We start from the raw sequence: 24,051 nt of genomic DNA on the forward strand, positions 1-24,051 counted from the left end.
TTCGTTGAAAGAATGTAATTCAACGCTCTAGTTTATCAGAAATATCTATAAGACGAACGTTAGTACGTATAATTGCAGTCCACCGTAATAAACTAATCGGGGATATCGTTGAATAACCAATGAGAAATACTATGGAATACACATTTTCTTTTTATTTAAATATCTGCTTTGAATTATAAATTATACAAAATGGTTAGAACTTTTCTTTACAACATTAGTCGAATTGACGTTAAGATTGCATCGAATTCATGAAAGCTAACTGCGCCCAGCGCTCGAACATGATTCCTAAATATTCGCAAGTAGCTTGTCCCCGATGTGTACGTAATGAATAATATTTCAGGCGATCGACACCTTCATTCCCGAGGTAGTTGACTCTATTACAGTCATCGTTGGCATATTTCGTATAAAATGCGTTGTGCACCCACTAACGAGTGAATAAACAAGTATACATTCGGATTAAAATTCATTTTGCACGTATGTGTATGTTGTATCTGAATCTTAGGTATTCGACAATTTTAACTTGTTTTCAAAAGATTTAGCATAGTATAAAATATTTATTTACAAACGCGTACTGGATGCACATCATTTCAATGGATCGCGTTGTAGCCACCATGCTTGCATTTTTCTTTTCTTTCCTGTTTTTTTAATACATATCAGTGTTTGTTTTAGAACTATAGAACTACATTTGACTGGTTTACTTTTTAAAGATAACTTTAGTACAATGTGCTTCTAAATCAATGTGAAATACGGTTTTTTCGACCATTCTAATCATATCAACGAAGCTGTTTGTTTGCGTAAACCGAATGAATTCGCGAAGCGATGGCGATGGCAATGGCGGTTGATGTTATTCCTAAGACGTCGATGGCGAATGATGATTCTTTAACAACGTTTACTTATTTTTCGAGAGAGTGCGTTGTTTTTCTCCATGCGTGACAAGTTGAGAGTCCACGGATAGACCTTTGCGTCGACGAACCGCGTCTATATACTTCTTAGCTCTGTTTTCACTGTCCGCTTTGTCCCCGAAGTGAAGGTATTCCTCGTCCGTAGAAGGTGTCCAATAGGGATCTTGCTCGATCACCTACGATACAAAAACAAATATTTATAATTTATAGTATCGTTGATAATGTATAAATGTAGATATCGGGATACATGAGTTGTTTAAGGGTGTATTCAGTTGGTTCGTCATAGAGGAAAGTGGAAAAATGCATAGCCACGTGACGCGTTCCCTGACATGGATAAACTTGCCTCCCAATGACTAAAAACCAGTTGAGGACTGGCCAGCCCCGACGTTTGAGTTCGCAGTTCTCTGGCCAGCTGAAAACTCTCTGGCACAGGTAACGTTGCTAACACACGAAACTGTCCACCAAATCCGAGAGCACTTTCCGCAGCGATTACACGGCCTTGTCTCTTTCCGAACACAGCATACAGTTTTCCTGAAACAAAATCCACTCTACATTGTCTTTCCTTTACCTACGGTATAGTAAATAGCTTGCTCATAACGCACGGACAGCGCGCCCCCCTTTTACTTTCTCGTTGATTCTCCATCTCGCTGTATTTGTGTAATTATTTCAGAAATTATTTTGAAATATTTCAAATGATGTGTAAAAATTTACATATAAGGTACATATGTTGTATTTGTCAATGCCATGACTTTCTCCAAGGCAACACCACTTACGCAACAGTGGCGAGGATTTGTTGATATCTATCTTTAGAAATAAAAATGTGCAATAATACTTCCTTTCATAAGTTGCATACGATATTTCCTTCTCTGTTTCTAGCTGGCATTCTTTGCTCTTGCGGTATCCAAGTACCTTTACTTCTACACTGTACTTGTACACAATGCCTCCTGCGTTAACAATTTCATCGTTTACGCACGCAACTCTCTCCTTATTTATCCTAGTCTCGACTCGTATTCTAGGTCCTAGATCCCAGATCCTGAGGATCCTCAGCTTTAATCCCAAGTACTCTACCTCACAATCAGTCTCTCCCTTCGAATTTTTTCGCAAATCTGTCGCCTCGCTAGTTTCAACAGTTTTTTCGCGAAACATTTACCTCGCGAGGTTGGCGCGAGATGTATGCAGTTGCCAGATGCGATTGCTTTTGTTTCCAATCGAGCTGATCCGATTCGATCCTCTCTTACATGTTTGGCATAAATAATAGGGGTGCAGGGGAAGAGAGCGCGCGCAGCAGGAGAGTAAACGAAAGGAAGTAAGAGTGAATGGGTCGCCGCTTCTATGAATGAAAAAGCAATTCTCAAACGCGGTACATATTGGGAAAGTCTTTTGTAATTTGAAAGCTGCTGGAAAGTTCTCGGTCGACTTTGAGATGTTTCATCAGCTCTTTACAGGACAAATACCGGACACCGAGTTTCGCATCATTCGGCACGATCGAATCTATTCAGAACCTTTTCACACGAGACACTGCCGACTGCTCTTACTTGCTGCTACTGGTTCAGATGTACTCGCTTGATAAAGACAGCACTGGTTGAAAAAAAAGATGAGTAGAGTAGAGTAGAGTAGAGTAGAGAGTGAAGTGGAGCGGAGCGGAGCGGAGCGGAGCGGAGTGAAGAGGGGAGGAGTGAAGTGAAGCGAAGTGAAGTGAAGTCGAGCGGAGCGGAGTAGAGTGGAGTGGAGTGGAGTGGAGAGGGGAGGAGTGAAGTGAAGTGGAATAGAGTAGAGTAGAGTGAAGTGGAGCGGAGTGGAGTGGAGTGGAGAAGGGAGTACTCATTCATGCTTCGCCTCTAGCTGTTAAAACCTGTCCAGTCGAACGAACGGTATAGGTTCGCGTAACACGAAAGTTGCAAGTCGCTTGGTCTCGTGTTGATCCTAATCGCATCGTGAAACGTGGGACATGGTTAGGATTATATATGCATAACAGAGACACAGAGTACAGAAGACGAAGAGTGGTGAAAGAGACGAAAGACGACAAGTGCGAGGCATAACACGAGTAGAGATCGAGTAGAGATACTGGATAGCTCTTAACGAACGGCGGACATACCTAACGTTCTCCCTTGGTGAAGGGGTACCTATATTAACAAAATAGAAAGCTTCTCGCTTCGTCCGTTTTTGTTATTGTTTGCAAAGTGATCTGGATCCGTTGGATCGGTCGACCGGCCGGCCAGCCGATCGATCGGTCCGTCGATCTTTACGACACGGTAAAATCGCGCGAAAAGAAACGGTAATTTACTAGTAGTTTCTTAGTTTTTGGAGCGTTCGCATTCGGCAAGTTCTATTGCACGCACGAGACCCCAAGATATCCCGACCGCGCTATAGAAAGCACGCACGTGCGCCGATACGCGATATAAAGTACCGCGTCCGTGCTATATGCACGCATGCAATCCTGATTCGGTGGTGTTTCGGTCGAGAAAGTACTATACTCGGCTTCGGCTGTTTCTGCCATTTAAACGAAAAGAAGGCGAGGACGATAGCGCGCGCACATGGCCACTACAATGTGTCTGTTATTGACGATGTTTGGACAGTTACTCGCACGTGGAATCGAGGGTAGCCTCCTTGGACTAAAACTCCACGAAGCCGGTCAAGATTTTCTTACCGAATATTTATCTTCTGACGAAGTCAAGTACCTAACCGAGTTAAAGGAATTCCAACAACAAGATACAGCAACCGAGATCGACTTGATCGGTAAGAAGGCGAAGCATCGATCGGTCTATCAACCTCCCAGAGTTCTCTATCAAGTCGGGGTAAGTTTGATAGGTACATATCTCGTGCGAGCAGGGATAGCTGAATTCTCATTTTCGTAATTTACGAATTGTTGTAATTTTTAACAGAAACACTCGGTCGCGTATCCTCTTCCCTATTGACTCGATCGAGTCTGCGTAGGTACTGTAATTGAGCGAAATGACGGTGCGTACATAACGCGTATGTATGTATACAATTCGAGAGCCAGGTGTGATTTTCATTGTGCTTGTGCGAGAAGCGGGAGACACGTGAGAACTTCCGGATGGATCACGCAGCCTTTCCGGTCACCCTATTATTCCATTTGAGCAACCTTCTAAGAAGGAGAGCCAAGAGCAAAAACCGGAGAAACTGAGAGAAAGATATTTTATTTGAGATGAAGCTTAGCTAGCTCTTATTTAATCTTCTTGATGTCTAGATCCTCGATATTTTTGCGAATTTCGATAGAAAATATTCAGAAAACATTCATGACATACATATCAAACACTGAAAATAAGGGGAAACAAATTTTGATCTTTTTGGCATATTTCGGTATATGCCAAAATTCCATTTTTTACGTTCGCCTTCGTAAATAAAAAGTGTTCTTTTTCAGTTTTTCGGACTTTTTTTTCGAAAACCGTTTGTCGCGCGAGAAAAACTAATACAACATAAAAGATACTCCTTGTCCAGATCTACAACTTTTGTTTGACATATTTTTTTATGTAATCAATAACTTGGAGGATATTATATAAAATCTACTTTGTGAGCTGTTAAATATTTATTTAAACGTTCAAGGGCGCAGGGGCACCTTTTCTTTTTAATTATTTGGAACTATTCTGGAAGGTGCCTCGAAAAAAATTCAAAAGTCGAAAATAAGAGCCACCCCAATTTAGAGTGTAGACGTACAGATAATGCCTGTAGGATTATAGGCACGTGACACGTGGATAGCCAAGGAAGATCGATAAGGGGTAAAAGAAACAAATTGTTTCCTTCTTCTTACTTTTTTTTTCTTTCCCCTTTTATTGCCAAGTAGAAATGGAAACTTTCAATCGAGTTGAGGAAAGTTTGTGCATATACGATGAGAGGAATGGGCAGGCAGAGTTTGAGGAGTTTGATTGAGATTCTCGAACACGACGTAGATTACCAGCGATGGCCCGACAGGACGTACGTGATTGCCTCATTCAGGGGATTGACCGGCGCCGCGCCGTTTGAATAGTGCAGTTAGACCAGATGTCTATTCTTCGATGGGGTAGGGTGGGGTGATATGTACTGTTTAACGCCCCCAAACAATTTCATTACTGGATATCTACATATTATTCTATTTTACACGTAATATAATTATGAATGCCCCGAATCGATGAAATGATTGTTGGACGTCGCGTAATAATAAATTTGGAAATTTTCAGGATAGCGAAGAAGAGTTGCCAGGTTGCTCGGACCGAAACGAAGTTTGCAGTAAGGTGGATTTATACGGGTCGCCGTGGGTGGAGAGACAATGTCGTTGCCCGGACGGCCGTACCTGTCCTAGCAGCTTAGACGGAGATGACGGGCACACGATAGTGGACAAAACACGGCAGTATAAGCTCTGCGAACCAGTGAAACGTCTTCCCATCTGTCGTTACTTCAAGTTAGTCGGATGTCTAGCCAAGTTATTACGATTCTCCAATCTTTTAACTCTTACGTACATAGGTTACTAGGTGCACCGATGCACGTATGTAATTTACAGGGACGTCACGTGGACTCTAGCTCCCGGAGGGGGCCCGGCGAATGCGACGCCGACGCCGACGCCGACACCGACGATCCAGCGAGTTTACTGTCGATGTCGACCAGGCAGCGTACCCTACCTAGTTCGAAGACAACCTCACAGACCTTCCGAAGGAAATCCAAGATTTATTTATGCTTTCGCGTGTTCTCCGCAAAGCGTAAGTCCTTTCGTCTCCGATCTCGATCTCGATCTCGATCTAGATCTCGTTTCCATATCCGTGCTCGTTCCTGGCCGTAGCGAATACGCATTTTTACCAATGCAAGCAAAGCTATCAAGAGGAATGTTCGCTTTCAGAGGCTACGCTGTCAGCACAAGGAACCCTGTCGACTGTTCACCGTACGAAAGAGACAAAGCTCGCAGCTCGAAGAGGTGAACGCATCACCTCTCTGCCAGTGTCCGAAAGGCCATCGGTGTCCTAGGCGACACACGGATCCGGGTTCCTTTCCGGCAACATCCTATTCCGGTCTCTTCCAGATTAAGACTTACAGTGGATATTGCCTGCCCTCGCAACCGTATCATTTCGAAGCGGTTTACACTCTATGAAATTATGACTGAAACCGACCACTTATCCGGAGGGCAAAAACCAATACCTATACCTACCTATGTAACGCGTATACCTACGATATTATGCGAGTAGGTACAAGTAACGCGAGAGAATAAACCCGAATAAATGCCGAATCGGTGTAGGAACGAACCGCATTCCAGTGCTTTCCTCGTTCATTGGCACGATGCATGTTAATTATTTTTCGGATCGAGTAAAGATCATTGTCAGATTTTAATAATGCAAAACGGGAATTGAAAACAGAAAATACCTATTCGTTGCAAATATTTCATTTGCGAAGATAGTACGAGAATACTACTACTCCGGGCATTACTACCAAGTATCAATTAGGCACATACAACCTACTAATATTGTATTTTTTTGCCCTATAAACATTGAGAACGCGCCGTAGGAGGCGATTTCCTGGAAATATTACGTTGCCGTATTCCAAATACCTCGATGCGAAAAATCCATTAGTCGATCATTAAGATGTTCGGTTTAACGTTTCCGCGGCTAAAGGCCAGATGGCGGAACGTGTTCAAAGATAAATGATCCCAGCCAATACCGTTTCCGCATCTAAAAGCAACTTTTAACTTGCGCAAAAAAGATAAGCTGCAATTAATCCCTATTCTAGATACCTTCCAATCTCGTCCTAAAGGCGTTGCGCATCCCACTCGCTCTCTCTCTCTCTCTCTGGTTAGATGACGCCTAGGAAGGAATTCTGGACATCCGGCGTACAGGCAGTTGGAAGACATTGCTGCACTTGGAACAACTTTCGAGCGATGTTCTATATTTGAAATCGGTCGCGTAGAGTGTTCAGCGTTGCATTCCTCCAAAGGGGGCGGAAGCGGCGCAGGAGGAGGAAGAGGAGGAGAGACCGATGCGATCGCTACCGCGATCGCGATCGTCCCGGGATCTGGTCCAAATGCCAGTGAACTTGGCCAGCTAGTTTATTGATGAGAACCACAGTGATTTCACGCTCGATATATTTTTCTGCTATTTCATCGAACTCGCGAAAAATAACAGTACCGCTATCGATGCTCTGATTCTTTCCTTTTCTCGCTTTTCTCCAGTCGAAGATCGTTGAAAGTCCTTGAAACTAATATTAACAGACATGTCCACGTTCCACCTGACGATAGAACGTTGAATACCTACACGAATGAAGTCGTTTAAAAATGACGCGTGAGATTAAGTTTGAAGCTACAAGAAACGGAACTACAAAGTAAAACAGGAGAAACGAAAGGAAAGTAAAGAAAATTAAAGGAGAGGAAGGGAAGGAAGCGAAAGGAAAAAGGAGAAAGAAAGATAGAAAAACGAAAAGAAGAAGGAAAAGAAGACAAGCTTTTCTCGCGTCTTCTCGCGTTTTCTCTTATCAGGGTCGCGTGTTTCACTGACAATGAGATAGGTACTCTATCTCTTTCTCAGGCCCATCCGTTAGTCACTAGGTTCTGTTTCGTCTCTAAGAATCTCAGGCTCTTGACTCTGAATTCATCCCTCTCCGAAGATGCGCACACGGATGTATCCCGAGTAGAGGTATTCAGTGGACGGTGTATAGGTGAGCGTAGAGCGCGACCAAGCTAGAGGATTGGCGGAGATGATGCAGCTTAGGATTCCACGCATAGCCAAGGGTTTCTGGTTGGTTGGTAAGTGGGACTAGCTGGGACTCATAGGCAGCGTCACTTGTACGAGAGTTCGCAGTCCCATTTCAAACTCGAAAGCGTTCAAGTGCGGATCGTTCCTCTGCAAAAGTTCCACTCGCGCGGCATTCTTTCGATATTCCACGGAACACGCACGACAATGAGAGGGAACGCGAACAATTCAGCTTTGTGGGCGCAATAACGTTTCAAAGATTTTTCTCACAAACGACACGGACAAAAGATACGCGCGGTTCCTCTTCGTCTTTATTGAAATTTCATTTCGAGGACTTGAACCCTGTAACTTGGATTCGACTGAAAACTACTAGTGAATTACGTTTGAGAGCCAAAACTCGTAGAGTAAGTCAAGGTTAAGCTTGGAGTCGAGGTCGCGGTCGCGGTCGCGGTCGAGATCGAGATCCAGATTCAGATCCAGATCAGGACTAACTGTGAGATCAAGGTCGAGGTCGCGTTCGAGGGCGAAATCAGGGTCGATTCGTTCGCCATTCGATCTGAAAACTATTTGGAAAGGTACGATTTTCTTCATTGTTGACGCTATTTTTAAACAAGTCCACCGTCTACATATTAATCGTCAAGTTCGGGCGAGATTATCAGAGATGTTGAGTCGAGGGTGGTGGGGGATGCAACGTTTCATGCAGCGAAATCAGTATTCGGTGCACGTTTAAATTTCGCGATTGAATCGACCGGCTGGGAAATCGCATCCAGTCTCTCGGTGAAAAAATAGCGTTATACCGTTAAGGGAGCTTGAGCTCGAGCCCGAGCTCGAGATCTGTGTTCGCCGTTCGTTTCTCCTCCCCCCTTTTTCACTCTTTTTTACGTCGTGTTGTTTTCTCTCAACGAGACACTCTTGCTCCTCCGCACACTGTTCCTCGACGGAAGAAACGAACGACGCGGGTCGAGATTCCACGACATCTCATATTCTATCATCCGATCAGTTTTTCTTTCACCTCTATCGTACCTACTGGAAAGTGGAAACACACGAGTATCGCGTATGAGCAACTTTACTCTTTTCTCTTTTCGTTCCTTTCAGCAAGTACAAGGTAAAAATACCAAGAAACTCGAGGGATACCTTTACTCCTTCCGTCCATCTTTCTGTCGATTGGAGATCGGGTTGAAGATGAAAGCAGTTCGAGAAGTGGTATGCTTGCTGATGTTGGTAGTTGGAAGTGTAGCTCTGCCGTCACAGTCGCAATCGCAATCTCATTTTCGAGGTGTCGTTAAAGCGAAACAAACAACACCGATGTACTTCAACGAACAGAAATCGACCAGCAGTAACATCACCACCACTATTGCCAGTACCGACATCGGCAGCAATGACACCGGTAACAATACCGATACCAGTGGTGCTGCATCCAAGTCGATTTCTGTCGGGCTTCCCACCACAATGATCAACTATGCTCTTACGATGCCGTCATCATCATCATCATCATCATCATCATCATCATCATCGTCATCGTCATCGTCATCGTCGTCATCGTCGCCGTCGCCATCGCCATCGCCATCGTCGCCGTCGCCATCACCATCGCCATTGCCAATGATATCGTTGGGATCGACGGGCCGTAATTCTTTGACGGAAATGATCGAGACTCTGCCGACGACATCAGCGTCGACCTCGTCGATCGCGGGAGCAGAGTTAGGAGGAGCACCGACGACTGAAAGTGGCATGTCGAGCAATGGAAGAACAACTATAAATTCGAGCGCAGCCACGACAGAAACTTCTTCGAGAACGATTGCCACATCTGTAATTGAGGATGCGAATACGTATGCTCTTTCTTCGAAGAAATCTACGAGCAGTTTCAACGAATTCATGACCACTCCTGGCTCGGTCTCGGCGAAGGAAACGCGGGAATCTGCCGGAAAAATTAGACCTCAAATTAAATTGACAACCAACTACACCAGTCTCAGCGAGGTGAGTAGACATCCTTTTAACTCTCTCCCTCTTCAGTTTCTTTGATCGATTAACGTACTCGTTCTGAAATAACACTCGGCAGCACGAAAGAAATATGCTAGCGTTGAACAGTATCTAAGAACAAGCCAGCTATAGTTAATCTCGAAGTAATCGAGGACTGATGTTTCGCGATAAATTATTCACCATGGAACCAACTGCATAATGTTGGATTGGTGGAGATAGCACCAGATTGCTTCTAAATGGGACTTATCTGTACATAAGTACACGCTGTGGGTACACGTGGACGATTCACAATTAACGTTTTATAGCGTTGCTATGCTATTAAGTTAGGTAGTGGTGGAGTAGACGCTATAATTTATGTAATGTTCTCTTGGAGCTTGTGCAAAGAACGGGGAGAAATGTAACTATGTATGTGCGTGGAGCTATAGAGTAGAAAGGGACCCAGATTCGAGTCGTGCAGTAACTGCAGCAAGGACCGTCAAGTGTCACGAACTTGAGAAAAAATGTCATATGGGTCGACCTAGAAAGCTACAAACGTTAGTTGGTACGTAAACGTAAACATAAATGTAAACGTAACTGTATGATTAGTCAGAACAAAACAGTTAGTGTCAAGAATGTTAAGTGTGACCAGAATCGACTGATCGATCGGCTGCGATTTCTGGAAACCGAGAACCTATTTAGGTAGGGCTGAATCGTTTCTAGAACTATTGGAACACGGCTTCGCTTCAAATTCGCTTTAATTCCCCTATTCCTCAACTATCTTAACTGTTTTAAGTAGTGTACCTTGCGTACGAGCCTCCAAGTGCAAAGTATAACTGTTTAAGCTATAACTACGTTTAACTATACCGCAAGTACCGTAACTACATAGGCACATAGATAGGTACGCAGCTATAAAGCGGTTGAGTTTCACGGGTCAAAGATGTGTCCTGATGAAATCGTGGGGCTGGGCCCATCGCCCGGATCAAACGTTCTCATCCAATTAAGGGCTGAAGACCGTATAAACCGAACGAAAAATAGAAACAAATTTTTTTCCATAAACCGCTTCTAAACCGTTTCAAAAATATATTCTCAAAGTTATAGGCCAAAATTCAACCCCGTGTTGATACTCTAATATACTAGTGAGTCAGCGCGCCTCCGAGCGCCGAGCATATCTAAAACGCATTTTAAACCCTTCTTTCTCGAAACCACGTTTTCAAAATTGGCGCCGGGGATAACTCGAAAACTACTTGATCAATTAATTTCAAATTTTGCACACTTTTAGTTTATAACATTCCTCAGAATATGAACCACAATGTTTAACCAAATTATGAATTTTAACTACTGTCTTTAAACAAATAAAACGCGAATTTTTGGCGAAAATGTTTCAAGTTCCGCCATTTTTAAAAAATGCAATTTTTGTACACCATTTGTGGTTCATATTCTTACAATTGGTACATAAATTGAAAAAAAAATTATTGGTCTGTTTCAAATAACTACCAGAGACACTTCAAACGGCGCCGTTTTCATTAGGTATACAGGCTTAATTTTTAAAATTGTTTTGCTTGAGTATAGGTCATAGTTTTTATTATATTTAGAGTAATGAGACGAATAAGTCAAGAAACCCCGGCTCTTTGCCTCGACTGCATCTTGAGGATAAAAAGTGCAATTTTTAGTGGTACTCCTATGCTTACAATTAGTCAAGTAACCCCGTCTGCCACTGTCAACATGTTAAGGGTCGTACGTACAAAACCTCCACGCACCGGATAAAATAAAATACCCTAAATTATAGTCAACGTATCACGTTTTCACAAAATATTCATAAAAAAACATCAAGCAATACTTAGTGGACAAACATTGATAAATAGTCGAAACAAAAATATTTACTTCCCGCCGACCTTTTTAGATTTTTCATTCTCACCGGTAGAACACGCAAGTTTTTGTCACGGTGACACATTAAATGGCAAGCTGGTCATTCATATGCTTTAATATCGCGGATCGCAGCATAATTTATAACGTAATAAAACAATTAAAGGGAATTAGTCAATTAGCCCCGGTCTCCCCTACCTATTTCAGATACTGCTCTATTTCTTTTGTATTTATTATAATTTTACTGTTATAATTTTTTTTTTACTTATTACAATGTTAAGTGAAGTACCCTTAAAGTTACGAAAGGATTAGCGGATTGGTATCTTTGCAAAAAATTTCTAAAAATTGATACAATATATATAAAAATTCATGTTAAACGATTTTATTCAAAATGTAGTAAAAACTAAATTAAAATGCACTAAAAAATAATCATTTTCTTGTACTTCAATTTTGATGCTGTTAATATCACTTTAAATAAAATCACGGGGCATCATGTGCAACCAGCAGTTGGAGTATTAAAGTGATTCATATCCTGTTATGAAATATCGTGCCCCACGATTTTATTTAAAGTGATATTAACACCATCAAAATTGAAGTACAAGAAAAGAATTATTTTTTAGTTTTTAGTGCATTTGAATTTAGTTTTTACTACATTTTTAATAAAATCGTTTTTTTATTTTCTAGTTTTTATTTAGTGTTTGTGGATTTACATTTCACAGCTCAGACTTCTTTACAAATATCTTTTATTGCTGTATACAGTTTAACAGTCACTAAAAACTAATTCTTTTCTTGTACTACAATTTTCGATGATGATATACTACGAACGCCTGCAAAGTTTTAGTTTTACTATTCGTACATACGTGACGGATCATTTCCCGATAAATTTTGTAGGTATTGTCGATAATCGCGATCAGACTACTTAGCGTCCCGAACGCAGCGGCTTTTTGTCGTTTACGTAAAGAACGCAAGTGGCTGATTTCAAGTTGTTTGGATTTGTAGTTATGGGTTATATTTATTGATGACTGGGTAATTTTTTCACCCACTCGAGGTTAATTTTTTTTTTTTTAAATATTGCATTGTCATCCAAACTACGTACGGGCTTCTCCCCTTGACAAACTGCTCCTTTTTGTGTGAAAATCGTAGAACTTTTCATAGGAATAAGATAGAGGGATGAATCTTTTTCGAGGTTAATAAGGGAAAAGTATCGAGAATGTATAACAAACAAGTTTTGACTTTGAAAATCTACGTCAAAGTAGACATTTTCAAAGACAATTTCGGTTTTTCCGTTATAACGCGTGGTTGAACTTTTTCCTTGACTTGTTACACATCATTTCCTATAGATTTTGAGGTGCTGAATTCAAATCTGTTCGCAGAATTTGTCTAGCCGTACAAGATTCGAAGAAAAATGCGATTTAAGAGGTTACGCTCACAAGGGAGGTTCGGCAAGCCGGAAAATCAGAAAATTATGAAACTCGGTGTTCAAGTAGAGGAGAGTAGTTCCATTCGTAACGCAACCGTCTTTTTTGTTGGTGCCATAACGCAATTTTTCGGGGTGAAATCACTCCTTGAAAAAAATGCAGACTTTTTTTCCCGTGGAATGTTTCGAGAATGGTGAGAGATGTCGAAAAGAAGATTAAACAGAAGGTACATCGTTTTCTTATATCTACAAAACAGCGTAAAAATAATTCTGAAAAAATCCATATTTCTCAAGTTATCCCACCACCAACAACTCGTCTAATTAAGTTTTTGTATTTTGTAAATATATGCTGAAATACGTCTGGATAATCTCTTTTCATGCATACAAATAGTTTACGTGTTATATTTCTTTTTGCAAACAAATAAAACCTCTAATACCGAATTTCAAGTCCATTTTAGCAGATTCCATTGACAAAATGGTTTATTAGAACCATATTTAAATTATTATTTATATAAAGTTTAGACAGCTTTCAATTTTATATAAACTGTTTATATAACAGTTTAAATTATATCTTATTCCTATGAAAAGGAGCAGTTTGTCCCACTGTGTAATGGTAATGGCAGTGTGCGTACTGCGTACGTGGTTAAGCGGAATGTTCATTCATTTCTATGCATTAGCTTTGTGTGTGGCATCTTCACTGCCACAACATAGATATTATCACTTTTCAGTGCATCTTGTTCAGCGTATCAGAAAAACCACATTTCAATGATGCACAATGAGTTAGTAGCAAAACATTTCAAGAGTATGGGATTCTATGTAGGCACATCTATTGTACCTACATCCTACATGCGTCAGAAATATCTATATTTCAAGTTTCAATAACGATGAATTATGGCTTTGGATTTCTTTAAATGTTGCATACACTGTCTTATCATTCAACTACTACTAACAAGGAAGTAGGTATGCGTGTGGCGGTAACGAAAGATTATACTCATACCTATACTGTATTCGCTACACGATGAACTTACAGCAATAATTTACGTGTTCGTTGTTAATGTAACAACAGATTGTTTCATTCAGCTTTTGACGCGTAACTATGCCTGTGACTGTGTCCTGCCTGGCAGAGAAACAGGCAGATTCAAAGGAATGTACAGTTGCAACGGTTAAATATAATACAAAGAATACCGCGATATAATCGAAGAAATTACACTCGTTCACCGATGTAACGCAACGGTTTAGTTTGATCGAGCAACGAAACCATCGGATTCTGTGCAATTTCATGGAAAGTCGATTTTCCGTGCAGGCATAACTGTGGTTCCAGACGAGAGTTAGCGGTAAAGCAAAATCGAGAATTCATAGAAAATTCTTTGAAAGTCCTAATGCTTGCGGTGAAGCAAACTTTTAATCTTCCCCCCAATTACAAAAGCCAGTTATTTAGCAGAAAGAAATTATACGAGACAAGAGACAGGAGACAATTCAGTCACCGATAGATAGCCATGCCGTCTATAATGTACCTAACGTTGCTGCAAATAAACAATCTGCGGTTCTAGCATTAAATGAAGCTTCAAGAGTGGCTGTTCGTGTAAAAACAGTTGCACGCTCCTACCAGCAATTTGCATCGGAGAAAGAAGGAAACCGTTAACGCTGATCCTTCCCGTTCTCGCACAGTTTCGACTGGAATCGTCATTGCTGTCTGAAATGTTTCTCTTTTCGGATAAATTAATGAAAATCCATTGCTAGCATTTCAGTTTCTTATTAATTAGGTAGCGAGATAATTGTTCAAGTTGGAGGCGTTGCCTGGTTTAGCTTTCTTTTCTCCTTCACTGGCTGCTCAATGCTCATTCCCCTGTTACTAACAATAAGAATCATTATCGGTTTCTATGGTTCAACGAAATAAATATGTACTCGTGTTGATCGACCCGTTCTGGTCGAATCGTTGAATTAAATAGGTATCGTTGAGAGTTGCTTAGAAAATTGTCACGAATCGCGTTGCTCGCTTTAGCATTTGAAAAGGAGGGCAAGTGTTCATGACCGTGACGTGCAAGCGGATCAACCGGTGTTAATATCGGTAGTGGAACGTGACGATAGCAAAAGAAAAAGTATCGAACGGTAGGAAAAGAAACGGAAACGGAAGAGCAGGCAAAAGAAAATGAAGGAGGCCGAAAGAGTACGGTTTATTGAACGATATCGTTGCTACCGTTCGATCTGCTTAACGCTGCGCCCGTGACTAATCTTAAGGAATCTAAGTACTTAGGTACTTGATTTCGCCAAGCGAGCGCGTTCTCGATAGACCGATGAAAAATCCATCTATCGATCAGTATCCTCGCCCATTTCACTTGCACTTTGCAGTTAAAACTTTGAAACCAATTACATATACCTATCTATAGTCGGAGTGTTCAAAAGTATAAGGAACCGTGAATCGGTATCGGTATTAAGTAGATATAGCTGCAATAATATCACGTGATTACTGATTCGTAATAGAACGGTCAAGTTTCGCGAGAGTGGTTGGCGGAAGCCGCTAAGAAATATGACACCAGACAATTTTCATGCTGTAGAATAGACGTAGGTAAAAGTTCGCACCATGCGAATTTCATTGTTTGAGTTGTGGCAGTTGCCAATGCTGATTGACAGTGTAGCTGTGCTTCGTTTTGTTATCGTACAACGCGGTAAGTACTGAATTCGTTAGTTCTGATGTAATATTCTCATTTTTAGGAATCAATATTATTCCTATAAATTGATCAGCAAATACTTTAATTAATATTTCACCTGAAACAGCTGAAATTCTTCTATTCAAAAGTACTAATATAAGTTGTCAGTTCTCCTTACAGATAACAGGATTGATTAAACAATGGAAAAGTAGCTGTGGGAGCAAGAGTTCGCACAATGCAGTGTGACAAGAGTTAGAATGTAAACTCCCCATTTAAAAAATCAGCTTGAAATAAATGAAGCAACGAAACAAAATCTGAATTTCGAACGTGCAAAGAAGTAATTAGAAAAGCAAAAAAAAAACATCTAGTACTTGTGAAAAATTTTGAAAGGAACAAAACAAATCGGTTTCAAAAAGAGAATAGCCCAACCATCAACATCTATGGAAAAAATAATTTGTCCTGCGTGTAAAGAAGAATACACTGATCCTGCGGAAGACTGATGTAACGTTATGTGCTATTACTGTTACCTTGATTTAAACAAAAATATTAACTATTAGTTGTTTTTCTATATTAACACAACTATTGTATCTAGAAAAATAAAACCATCCATATCGGATAAAAGTTCGCATTTGACAGTTTTTGGAAATATTTACTTTATATATGTTATGACGGGTAAATCTGCCAATCTCTTTTGACTTTTTCTACTTTATTTGTATTTTTTTGGAATTTTAATCCAGTTCTGGCGTTTGGTACAGATTTTGCGGACAACTTCAGTTACGGTTCAACTGACTGTACCTACTTCCAACCCGGGATCTCCTATGTATTTAAATAAAACATACCTCCGTTTACTCTTTCCGTGAAAGACCGCCACCTCCGGTTTCGTTCACGATATCTAAAAATGTATCCACCAGGTTGTTCACATGGTGTTCTTCGAATCTAAACATGGTACGGTATTCTCGGGTGTGGTTTCTTCGACTTTTGTAAACCTTGGGGGCACGAATTTGCACGAACAACGCCATGATTGCGATTGAGCAGACAATTTAAGACAGACGACTGGCAGACTTAAGATAACACTAGCATTTACTTGCATTATGCATACGTATTTTACGTATTTACTGAAAAATTAGTAAAAACTATTTATAATAAATACTTCGTCCTTTATTGCATACGGAACTGAATATTTGCTTGAAAAATCACTAGTAAAAGCTAGAAGTTTAAACTTTAAGTGCGCACTCATTCAAACTTGTTTGTTCGTATAATTATCTACATTGTATTTCTCTTCTCTGCTTGCCGACTATCCACAACAGTTCTATTGCGATTATTTGCGGAAAAGTAACCAGAGAGAGAAAAATTGAGAACAAGAATGAGAACGAGAACGGGGGCGAGAACGAGAACGAGAACGAGAACGTGAACGTGAACGAGAACGAGAACGAGAGCGAGAGCGAGAGCAACGAAATCTGTTTTATATAGCGCAAAAGACAAATGAAAGACACGGCGATAAAGGCAGGAGGTATGGAGGAATAATAATAATTGCGTTAACTGGTAATTTTACAGGCGGGAGTCCGATTACCGGAAGGAGCGAGTGCAGCTCTCGCGAAACCAACTAAATATCACTATTATCCGCATAATCAGCACATCTATTTGCTACCGGAATGCGCGGTTCAGCAGGTTTGCAATGCCGTTTACGTTCGACTGAATTTTACTCAGCCTCTGTGTGCCTGTCCAGGGAGATATCGCGACCCTTGCAGCGCCTCTCTCGACAGCGACGACCTCCACACTACGGAGCTGGTCACCGACCCACGAACCAAGGTTAGCAGTTGAGTTGCTTTGCCTCTTCTAGTATACATTGTACATACTTTGCTATTTACTTTCTTTACTCGCGTTGTTTCGCCAACACTGACGTGACGAGCCAATTCCCTGTAATCGATTCTACCGTTTGCCTACATAATGCGTGTAAACGCTTCTTACCAGAATAATAACTTTGCCGCACCGAGCAAAGAAAATCAGACGCGCGAGAGAAAAAGAGACGAAGGTTCGTTGACTGACTAAACACCTAGCCAGATCACAAGAAACGACTCACTCACTTTCAGCCAGCGTAACAAGTTTTCAAAATATCGCCGCGTATGTATGTAATACAAGCATACAACGTATGTACCTATGTACGTCGTACGATCACAATAAACCCAAATCTCTAATATTGCTCGAGTAGCATAAATTTTCCCCACCAAACATGTAGCGTAGTAGGCAAAAAGTATGGTGTTTTAAAAGAATTTATAAACATTTTTCGCGTGTCATTTTTTACTGGAAAACGTATATAATTGTTGCGGAAGTATTACGGTAATGGATTAAGACCTTGCTCACGTCTGGCAAGGTGTTAGTTAAAGGGGTCCTAACTTAAAGTTTAAAAAAAGAAACAGCCATTTATCTATGATGTAAATGATCAGTGTAAAAATGCAACTTTATGAACATCTGGCAACATTTTTTTATAACTTACCATTACGTTTACTAATTACCACACAAAAAATCAGCTTTTTTTCCGTTATCGACCGTATAAATGTTCACTGGCTCTCGGTCTATTAAGAGAAGACGAAAAAGGCAAAAAGCTAATCTAATGCTACTTGATTTAGGCTTTGACGTTGGTGAAGACTTGCGAACCAGTGGCGGAAATGCGCGAATGCAGAACACCGAGGGACTGGTCTCTCCTCGCGTTGCAAAACATAAGAACTGGAAAGTCTCATTACCTCGTAATCTGCAGGTGCCCCGATGCAAATATTCTCGGTGAGAAAGCATAGGAAAGAAGAAGAAGAATGCGTATTGTAAATTCTAACTACATACAATCATACATTATTCTCGTGTGTGTTCCTAGAAGGTCCTATGAGTCACGATCAGCCGACGTATGCTAGCGTACCGGGAATTCGCGTGTACGGGATGATGTGCGTGCAGGGGGGAAACAGAAGAGGGCGGCCATTGCGGTACACGCGCAGCATTTCAGGTATTTATCATAGTTTTCTTTCGCGAATCGTGTCCGCAACTCCAAGTCTCTGGCAGTGTTTGATTAATAAAGGGATCATCGTTTGCCGACAGACCGTCCAGAAGAACAAACCACCGCCGGCGACTCCATGTACACAGAGAAAAAGGAAACGGATGAAAGATCGAGCTTTCCATGGTACAAAGTGAAACAACTGATCAATACGGCTGTTTGGGATTAGAACTTTCCAAGATACAACCAAGTATCAGAAATTACTACATATTCGGTTCACGCGCAATCTGCTTTTCGCCATTCATTCACTTATTTATTAAGCATTCCGCTTCGCTCAGCTTTCTCTGACTTTCCATCCCTCGTTAAGCGACTCATTCTCTTCTTGTACCTCCTTATTTATACCCGTATAATTATCCATCCAAATGGAAGGATAGAAATTCACGGTTGTACAGCAAATATACCGCGATACCACCACCCATCACTACTGGATGCAACCCATGTATAATGTATACATATTTACTCTACGTATAAATGACCGAATCAATTCATTCCCCAGAGGAATCCGTACAACCAATACCTTGGTTTATCTTATTTACAATTAGTTTCTTGGCGGCTTTACCGTTTCATATCGTTTAGATTTGTGCGTCGAATTCAAGTAACTTGAGGTTACAGAAATTTCGTCCTGGAGGCTTATCACAATCAAATACCAGCTCGCATCTCGCGTCAATTATAGAACTATGTGTATGTGTGTGTGTGTGTGTGTGAGTGCGCGTGTATTTTACATACACAGATGTTACGACAGGTATAGCTCGTCCTTAACATCGTTTCGTATTCGTTACGTTCATTTTTACCTAGCACCGTGCATAACCAGGCTGAATATTGAAAAGGCAATTTGGTAGCCAATTGTCAGTCAGTCCATGTGAGATTTGAGTTAGTTTCGCGATAATTAGAACGATATGTTTGTCAGCAACTGAAGCAGCGTTGCTCAACGATCGGCCAAACCACAAAAGCTATCAGCCGCTATAATTTCCGCGGTCGTAGAATCCTGTGGCTTCAACGATCGATCGATCGAGCCAATAAGAAATGAAAGGATGGTCAAAGGTAATGACGCCGAGCCCGAGAAATTTCCCAGTTTCATCTATTCCTCTCTATTCGCGGTTGTACTCGCTTCGCCTTGTTCGCTTACCAAGATAGTCGTTGCTTTGAGTCATTCATCTGGGACAGTTTTTACATACTCTAGGTTTTACAAACCTACGTTTGCAATTGACGCGTCGCCATCGTAGCGACACCTACTGTAATCGTTTTGTAATATAATTGTAACGTTAACGAATAATGTTTAACGCACTGTGCGATATTGGAGACGAAAGAATAGAAATCTAATAAGTATTCAAAGCCAAAAGAATAACCGTAACCGAACAGATAGATACGCCAGAGACTTACCCAATACGTCCGAATTCGCCAGAACGCTGCAGCTGTACATAGGTGTGACTAGGCGTGGATGTCTCGAGTTAAATACCCGACGACAAGCGTCTTTGCATACCGACATTAAATGTCCACCAACAACAAGACCTTGACTCTGGCCGTAATTCTCGCTGTTGACAAAAGAGCAAGTTATCATTCGATATGTAACTACAGCCTTTCATCGAATAAAACATAATTATGTAGATGCGAAAAATAGGAGGGAGAAGGAATTAAGTATTACGTTTGCTAATTACTCTGAGAATCACCCGGCAGAAAGCAGAAATTAAGGAAGAAGAAGGTGTTAATATACCTTGGAGCATGTTGATAAATTTCCCACTTCTTCACGATAAAACAGACACCCATCATAGGCTCTTCACACAGAGGTCCAGCGAGCGTTGCCAATTGAAAACCATTCACCATGCTGCTTTCGTACCTGATGCAGCAGATCAGAAGACACGTTACGCGCTTTCTCAGATGTATGTACCTACATAAGTACATTATTATGTCGCGACGCGACGCGACGCGACACACCGCACACGCTAGCTTAAGATCTAAAGATAGCTGGTAAAAAGCCGAAAATATATTACGTATTATTGGTGAATAAGTTGTAATACGAATTGCATGAATTGTTCAATACTCACGGAGCTCGTGGATCCGTAGACTTGGAGTGCCTCTCCCAGAACTTTTTCTGCTTGTAGTCAGTTTGGTTTAGTAAGATGTTAGGACCACAATTCCGTGGGCCGAAGGCCCATATCTTATCCAATAGGTTTTCATGGCCAGCCTCTCGAAAAGCAACTATCAGCTCGATTTTAAACGACTCCAACTCTCTCCGTTTCCTTTCGGAGATGGAACGTAATGATTCTGTTTCACTGGGCCGTCTCTCCTTTTCCGTTTCATCCTCCTTTTCCGAAGACACTTTGCCGTAGTATAGATACAAGGCCTTTATCAGATCGGAATTCTTTTCTAAAATCTTAGTGATGTTTTCTGGCAAAGGTGTTGCATCTATCTCCAAATAACACTGTCGATTTGCTGTCCAAGCCAGCAAGTTGCCATCATCGGCTTTCTTCTCGATCGCCTCGTTCATCATGTCGACCTTTGGAGGAGGGACGACTGTCTCTCTGAACTGTACGATCGGTTCCGACACGTTCACGTCCACTTTAGCATACCTCAGCTTCAAATCTTCCAAGCATCTCTCCAAATGCACCTCTCCGGCAGTGTTGAGTATAATTTCCCCGCTCTCTTGAATGTGAACAACGGCGCAAGCATCTGCTTGATTAAGCAGCTTCAGACCATTGATCAGCGGCTGCAAATCATTGGGATGTTTCGGTTCCAGAGCCACTCGCATTATAGGTACAGCACCGAGCGATAACAGCTCGACAAAGGAGGGGCAGGCAACGGTGGTGGAAAGTGTTGCTGTTTTCAGCACGTGTTCCTCCAAATCACCGATTCCGAATACGTTACCCGCAGTCACCTTATCGGTAGGTTCTAGTTCCCTGCCCATTAGTAGATAGAGTCTTTGTATGCTGACGCTGGTCACGTATCTTCCGGCTTTTAAATCCTTCAACGTCGCGTTCTCGTCGACCGGTGACTCGAACCCCGGCCCCGTTTTCTCACGGTTCAATGCCTCGCGTGGATCGTGTTTTGGGCCCAACACAAACACGTTGCTCCCCTTCCTCAACGTGCCGGAATAGATTCTGGCAAACGCTAGTAGCACGGTGTCCGTATCTTGCTCGGTCGTCTTTGCAGCTGTAAATGTCGATGTCTGAGATTGCGCGCTTTCCTCGCTATTAATCTCTTGTAGCCTTTCTTCTGAACACTCCTCTTTCAATGTTATTTTCTCCGCGTGCTTTCGCCGCGCCATGTCCCTTCGTTCCGCCAACTCTTCCGGCGTCAGCGGTTTAGGTCTATTCTCTGGTAATACTTTCTTCTCGACCGGAAACATTTTTGAAATGTACACGACGATTGGGGAATCCGCGGATGGGTCGCATGCTAGGAATGCTTCTTTTAATCGTTGCGTTTCAACTGGTAACGATGAGAAATCAAAGTTACCGCTTAACAACCGCTCCACCTTCTCAGAGGTCAAGCTGTTGGGAGCTGGGACTAACTCGCATATCGCGTCCAGACACGCACGAGCCAAAGGTAACCATTGAGAGCAAACGGCCTGCAATTGAGCCTTCGGATCTGTATGTCTTAAATCTCGCGTGGTTAATTTGATATCGAGCTTCTCTGCCATGGACGCCACCTTTTCTTTGTCCTTCTGTACGGTTATTGTTTCGTACAACGTCCAAAGATTGTCCAGGATAAGCTGAACGAATAGAGGCTTCTTTGCTTTCTCCTGAGCTCCTTTCATTATCCTCTTTGTCTTGGTGTTCACATAGAAATCTCCCCAGAGTGTCTTTACCAATATTTTTTCGCTAAATCCTAGTTTGCTGGAAAATATCTTGGCAAAGTCTTTGACGCCAAAGCCCCAGCCGTCGGTGGCGCTGGAAAATAAAACATTACCTTGCTCCGGAGAGAAATATAAACTGGAATCATCTAGATCTTCGAGTACAGACTGCCAGTCAGCCAGATTCCTTTTGTCAGAAACCCTTTCTATCTTTTCCTTTCTCAGTTCCTCTTTTTCTTCCCTCTCCATTACGTCGCTGCCAAATAGCTCTCCCATTACGGCGTTCACTTGTTCTAGAACTTGAGTCAAATGCACATAAGCGTCCAATGGAGATAGTTTCATTTCCGTAATTAACCTGTCGATCTTGTTCAGCAGTAGAATCGGTTTTAATCCTTCTGCATAGGAGGTGGATAATGCGCCACGGGTTTGGGGGCATATACCTTCCACTACGTCGACTACGATAATAGCTCCATCGCAAAGTCTAACCGCGGTGGAAACCTCTGAGGCAAAGTCTACGTGCCCTGGAGAATCTATCAAATTAATAGCAAACTCTCGACAACCATACTTATGATAAAGAGTAATAGAACTCGATTTCATAGTGATCCCCCGCATTTGTTCGTCTGGACGACTGTCCAAATACCGAAGTTTACCAGCAAGCTTGTTGGAAATGATTCCATTGCTGGCAACCAACGAATCAGCCACGGTGGTTTTGCCATGGTCAACGTGCGCCAGTATACAAACATTTCGAATACTGGCAGGATCGCTATGAATGTTTGTCAATTTTTCTGGACTAACAAGTCGCATTCTACCATCAATTTACAAGTGCGAACGAAAATGGAATAGTATTCTTTGGTGTGCGGATACGTTAATTAGTGATAATGACGGTAAACACTATTTCACTTTATTTTGCTTCCAAAGTACGTAACGTTCAACAAACACAAGGACATATAGTAGTCTCGTTGGCATCGTTATCGTTTTCGTCTTGCTCAGCATGCCAGGTGCTTCGGTTGCTTAATCAGCACCAAAAATAAATTATCGATCGAGGGTCGATTATCGAAACTGTTTTCCTTTTCTCTAATTCCTATATTATTACTATGCTATTGAGAAAAATTGGAATCGTATTTATCACTTCATCTATGCAGGTTAGGACCGCAGGTTAGGTACATGTAACAACGTGTTAGGGGCGGAAATAACTTATGGGGTAGTTATTTTAGCGGTGGGGGAACGCCACACATGCGCAGGATGGCGCCGCGACGTGAACCAATCAACGCCAAGGTGGGAAACGAAACGGCGCTACCGTCAAGTTAAATCAATTAGCCAAGGGAATCGGTTGTCAACGCTGATTGGCTGCGGCCTCATTTGACTTGGCTAGTTAGCTTGGATTGGTGCTGACGTCGTTTCGTTTCCCATCGTTTCCCGAGGCGTTGATTGGTTCGACTTCGCGGCGCCATGGCCCGCGTGCGTGGCGTTCCTCCACCACTAAAATAACTATCCGATAAGTTATTTCCGCTCCACGCTACTACATACACACGGCTCAAACGATTGTGGCCGATCGAGTTTCGATTGTGGGATATCTTACCATGGCTGGCCTTTTTTCGTCGTTAACATTCTACAATATTTCATGAGCATGGTTTAGGGCACTGACAAGTCACCGATTCTAGAGACACTATAATCAGAGCCTGGCCACGAGAAGGCCACTTTTGATTGGCCCGCTATTTTTCGTCTATTCCCGCTGATTTTTAAATCTTTCAATTATACCAATCTTAATTGTAA

At 41.8% G+C, this 24,051-nt stretch overlaps 3 protein-coding genes and 1 long non-coding RNA gene across 5 annotated transcripts; 3 read left to right on the forward strand and 1 right to left on the reverse strand.

Moving 5' to 3' along the window:
• Positions 1-127: 127 nt before the first annotated feature.
• LOC143366944 (elongation factor-like GTPase 1) lies at positions 128-23,465 on the reverse strand. Its single transcript, XM_076808429.1, has 5 exons — positions 20,534-23,465; positions 20,203-20,325; positions 19,872-20,023; positions 1,246-1,433; positions 128-1,078 (listed from the first exon to the last, which is right to left on the reverse strand). Exons 1-5 carry the CDS (start codon positions 23,080-23,082, stop codon positions 890-892), a joined length of 3,201 nt encoding a protein of 1,066 aa, XP_076664544.1. The 5' UTR covers positions 23,083-23,465; the 3' UTR covers positions 128-889.
• LOC143366956 (uncharacterized) lies at positions 993-1,369 on the forward strand. Its single transcript, XR_013084869.1, has 2 exons — positions 993-1,116; positions 1,191-1,369. It is a non-coding gene; the product is annotated as an uncharacterized LOC143366956 (long non-coding RNA).
• Positions 1,650-6,153, forward strand: Aos (protein argos). 2 transcript variants are annotated; one of them, XM_076808454.1, is made up of 5 exons: positions 1,650-2,222; positions 2,297-3,697; positions 5,078-5,319; positions 5,398-5,593; positions 5,731-6,153. In XM_076808454.1, exons 2-5 carry the CDS (start codon positions 3,437-3,439, stop codon positions 5,977-5,979), a joined length of 948 nt encoding a protein of 315 aa, XP_076664569.1. In that variant the 5' UTR covers positions 1,650-2,222; positions 2,297-3,436; the 3' UTR covers positions 5,980-6,153. The 2 variants fall into 2 exon arrangements, with proteins under 2 accessions (XP_076664569.1, XP_076664570.1); XM_076808455.1 differs by lacking the exon at positions 1,650-2,222 and having other exon boundaries at positions 2,642-3,697; positions 5,078-5,298; positions 5,731-6,138.
• On the forward strand, positions 8,727-18,671 carry Dsx-c73a (doublesex cognate 73A). The gene is made up of 5 exons (XM_076808449.1): positions 8,727-9,541; positions 17,006-17,260; positions 18,079-18,229; positions 18,318-18,443; positions 18,536-18,671. Exons 1-5 carry the CDS (start codon positions 8,750-8,752, stop codon positions 18,658-18,660), a joined length of 1,449 nt encoding a protein of 482 aa, XP_076664564.1. The 5' UTR covers positions 8,727-8,749; the 3' UTR covers positions 18,661-18,671.
• Positions 23,466-24,051: the final 586 nt, after the last annotated feature.

The sequence above is a fragment of the Andrena cerasifolii genome, chromosome 3 (genome assembly GCF_050908995.1).
Source record: "Andrena cerasifolii isolate SP2316 chromosome 3, iyAndCera1_principal, whole genome shotgun sequence".
NCBI lineage: Eukaryota > Metazoa > Arthropoda > Insecta > Hymenoptera > Andrenidae > Andrena > Andrena cerasifolii.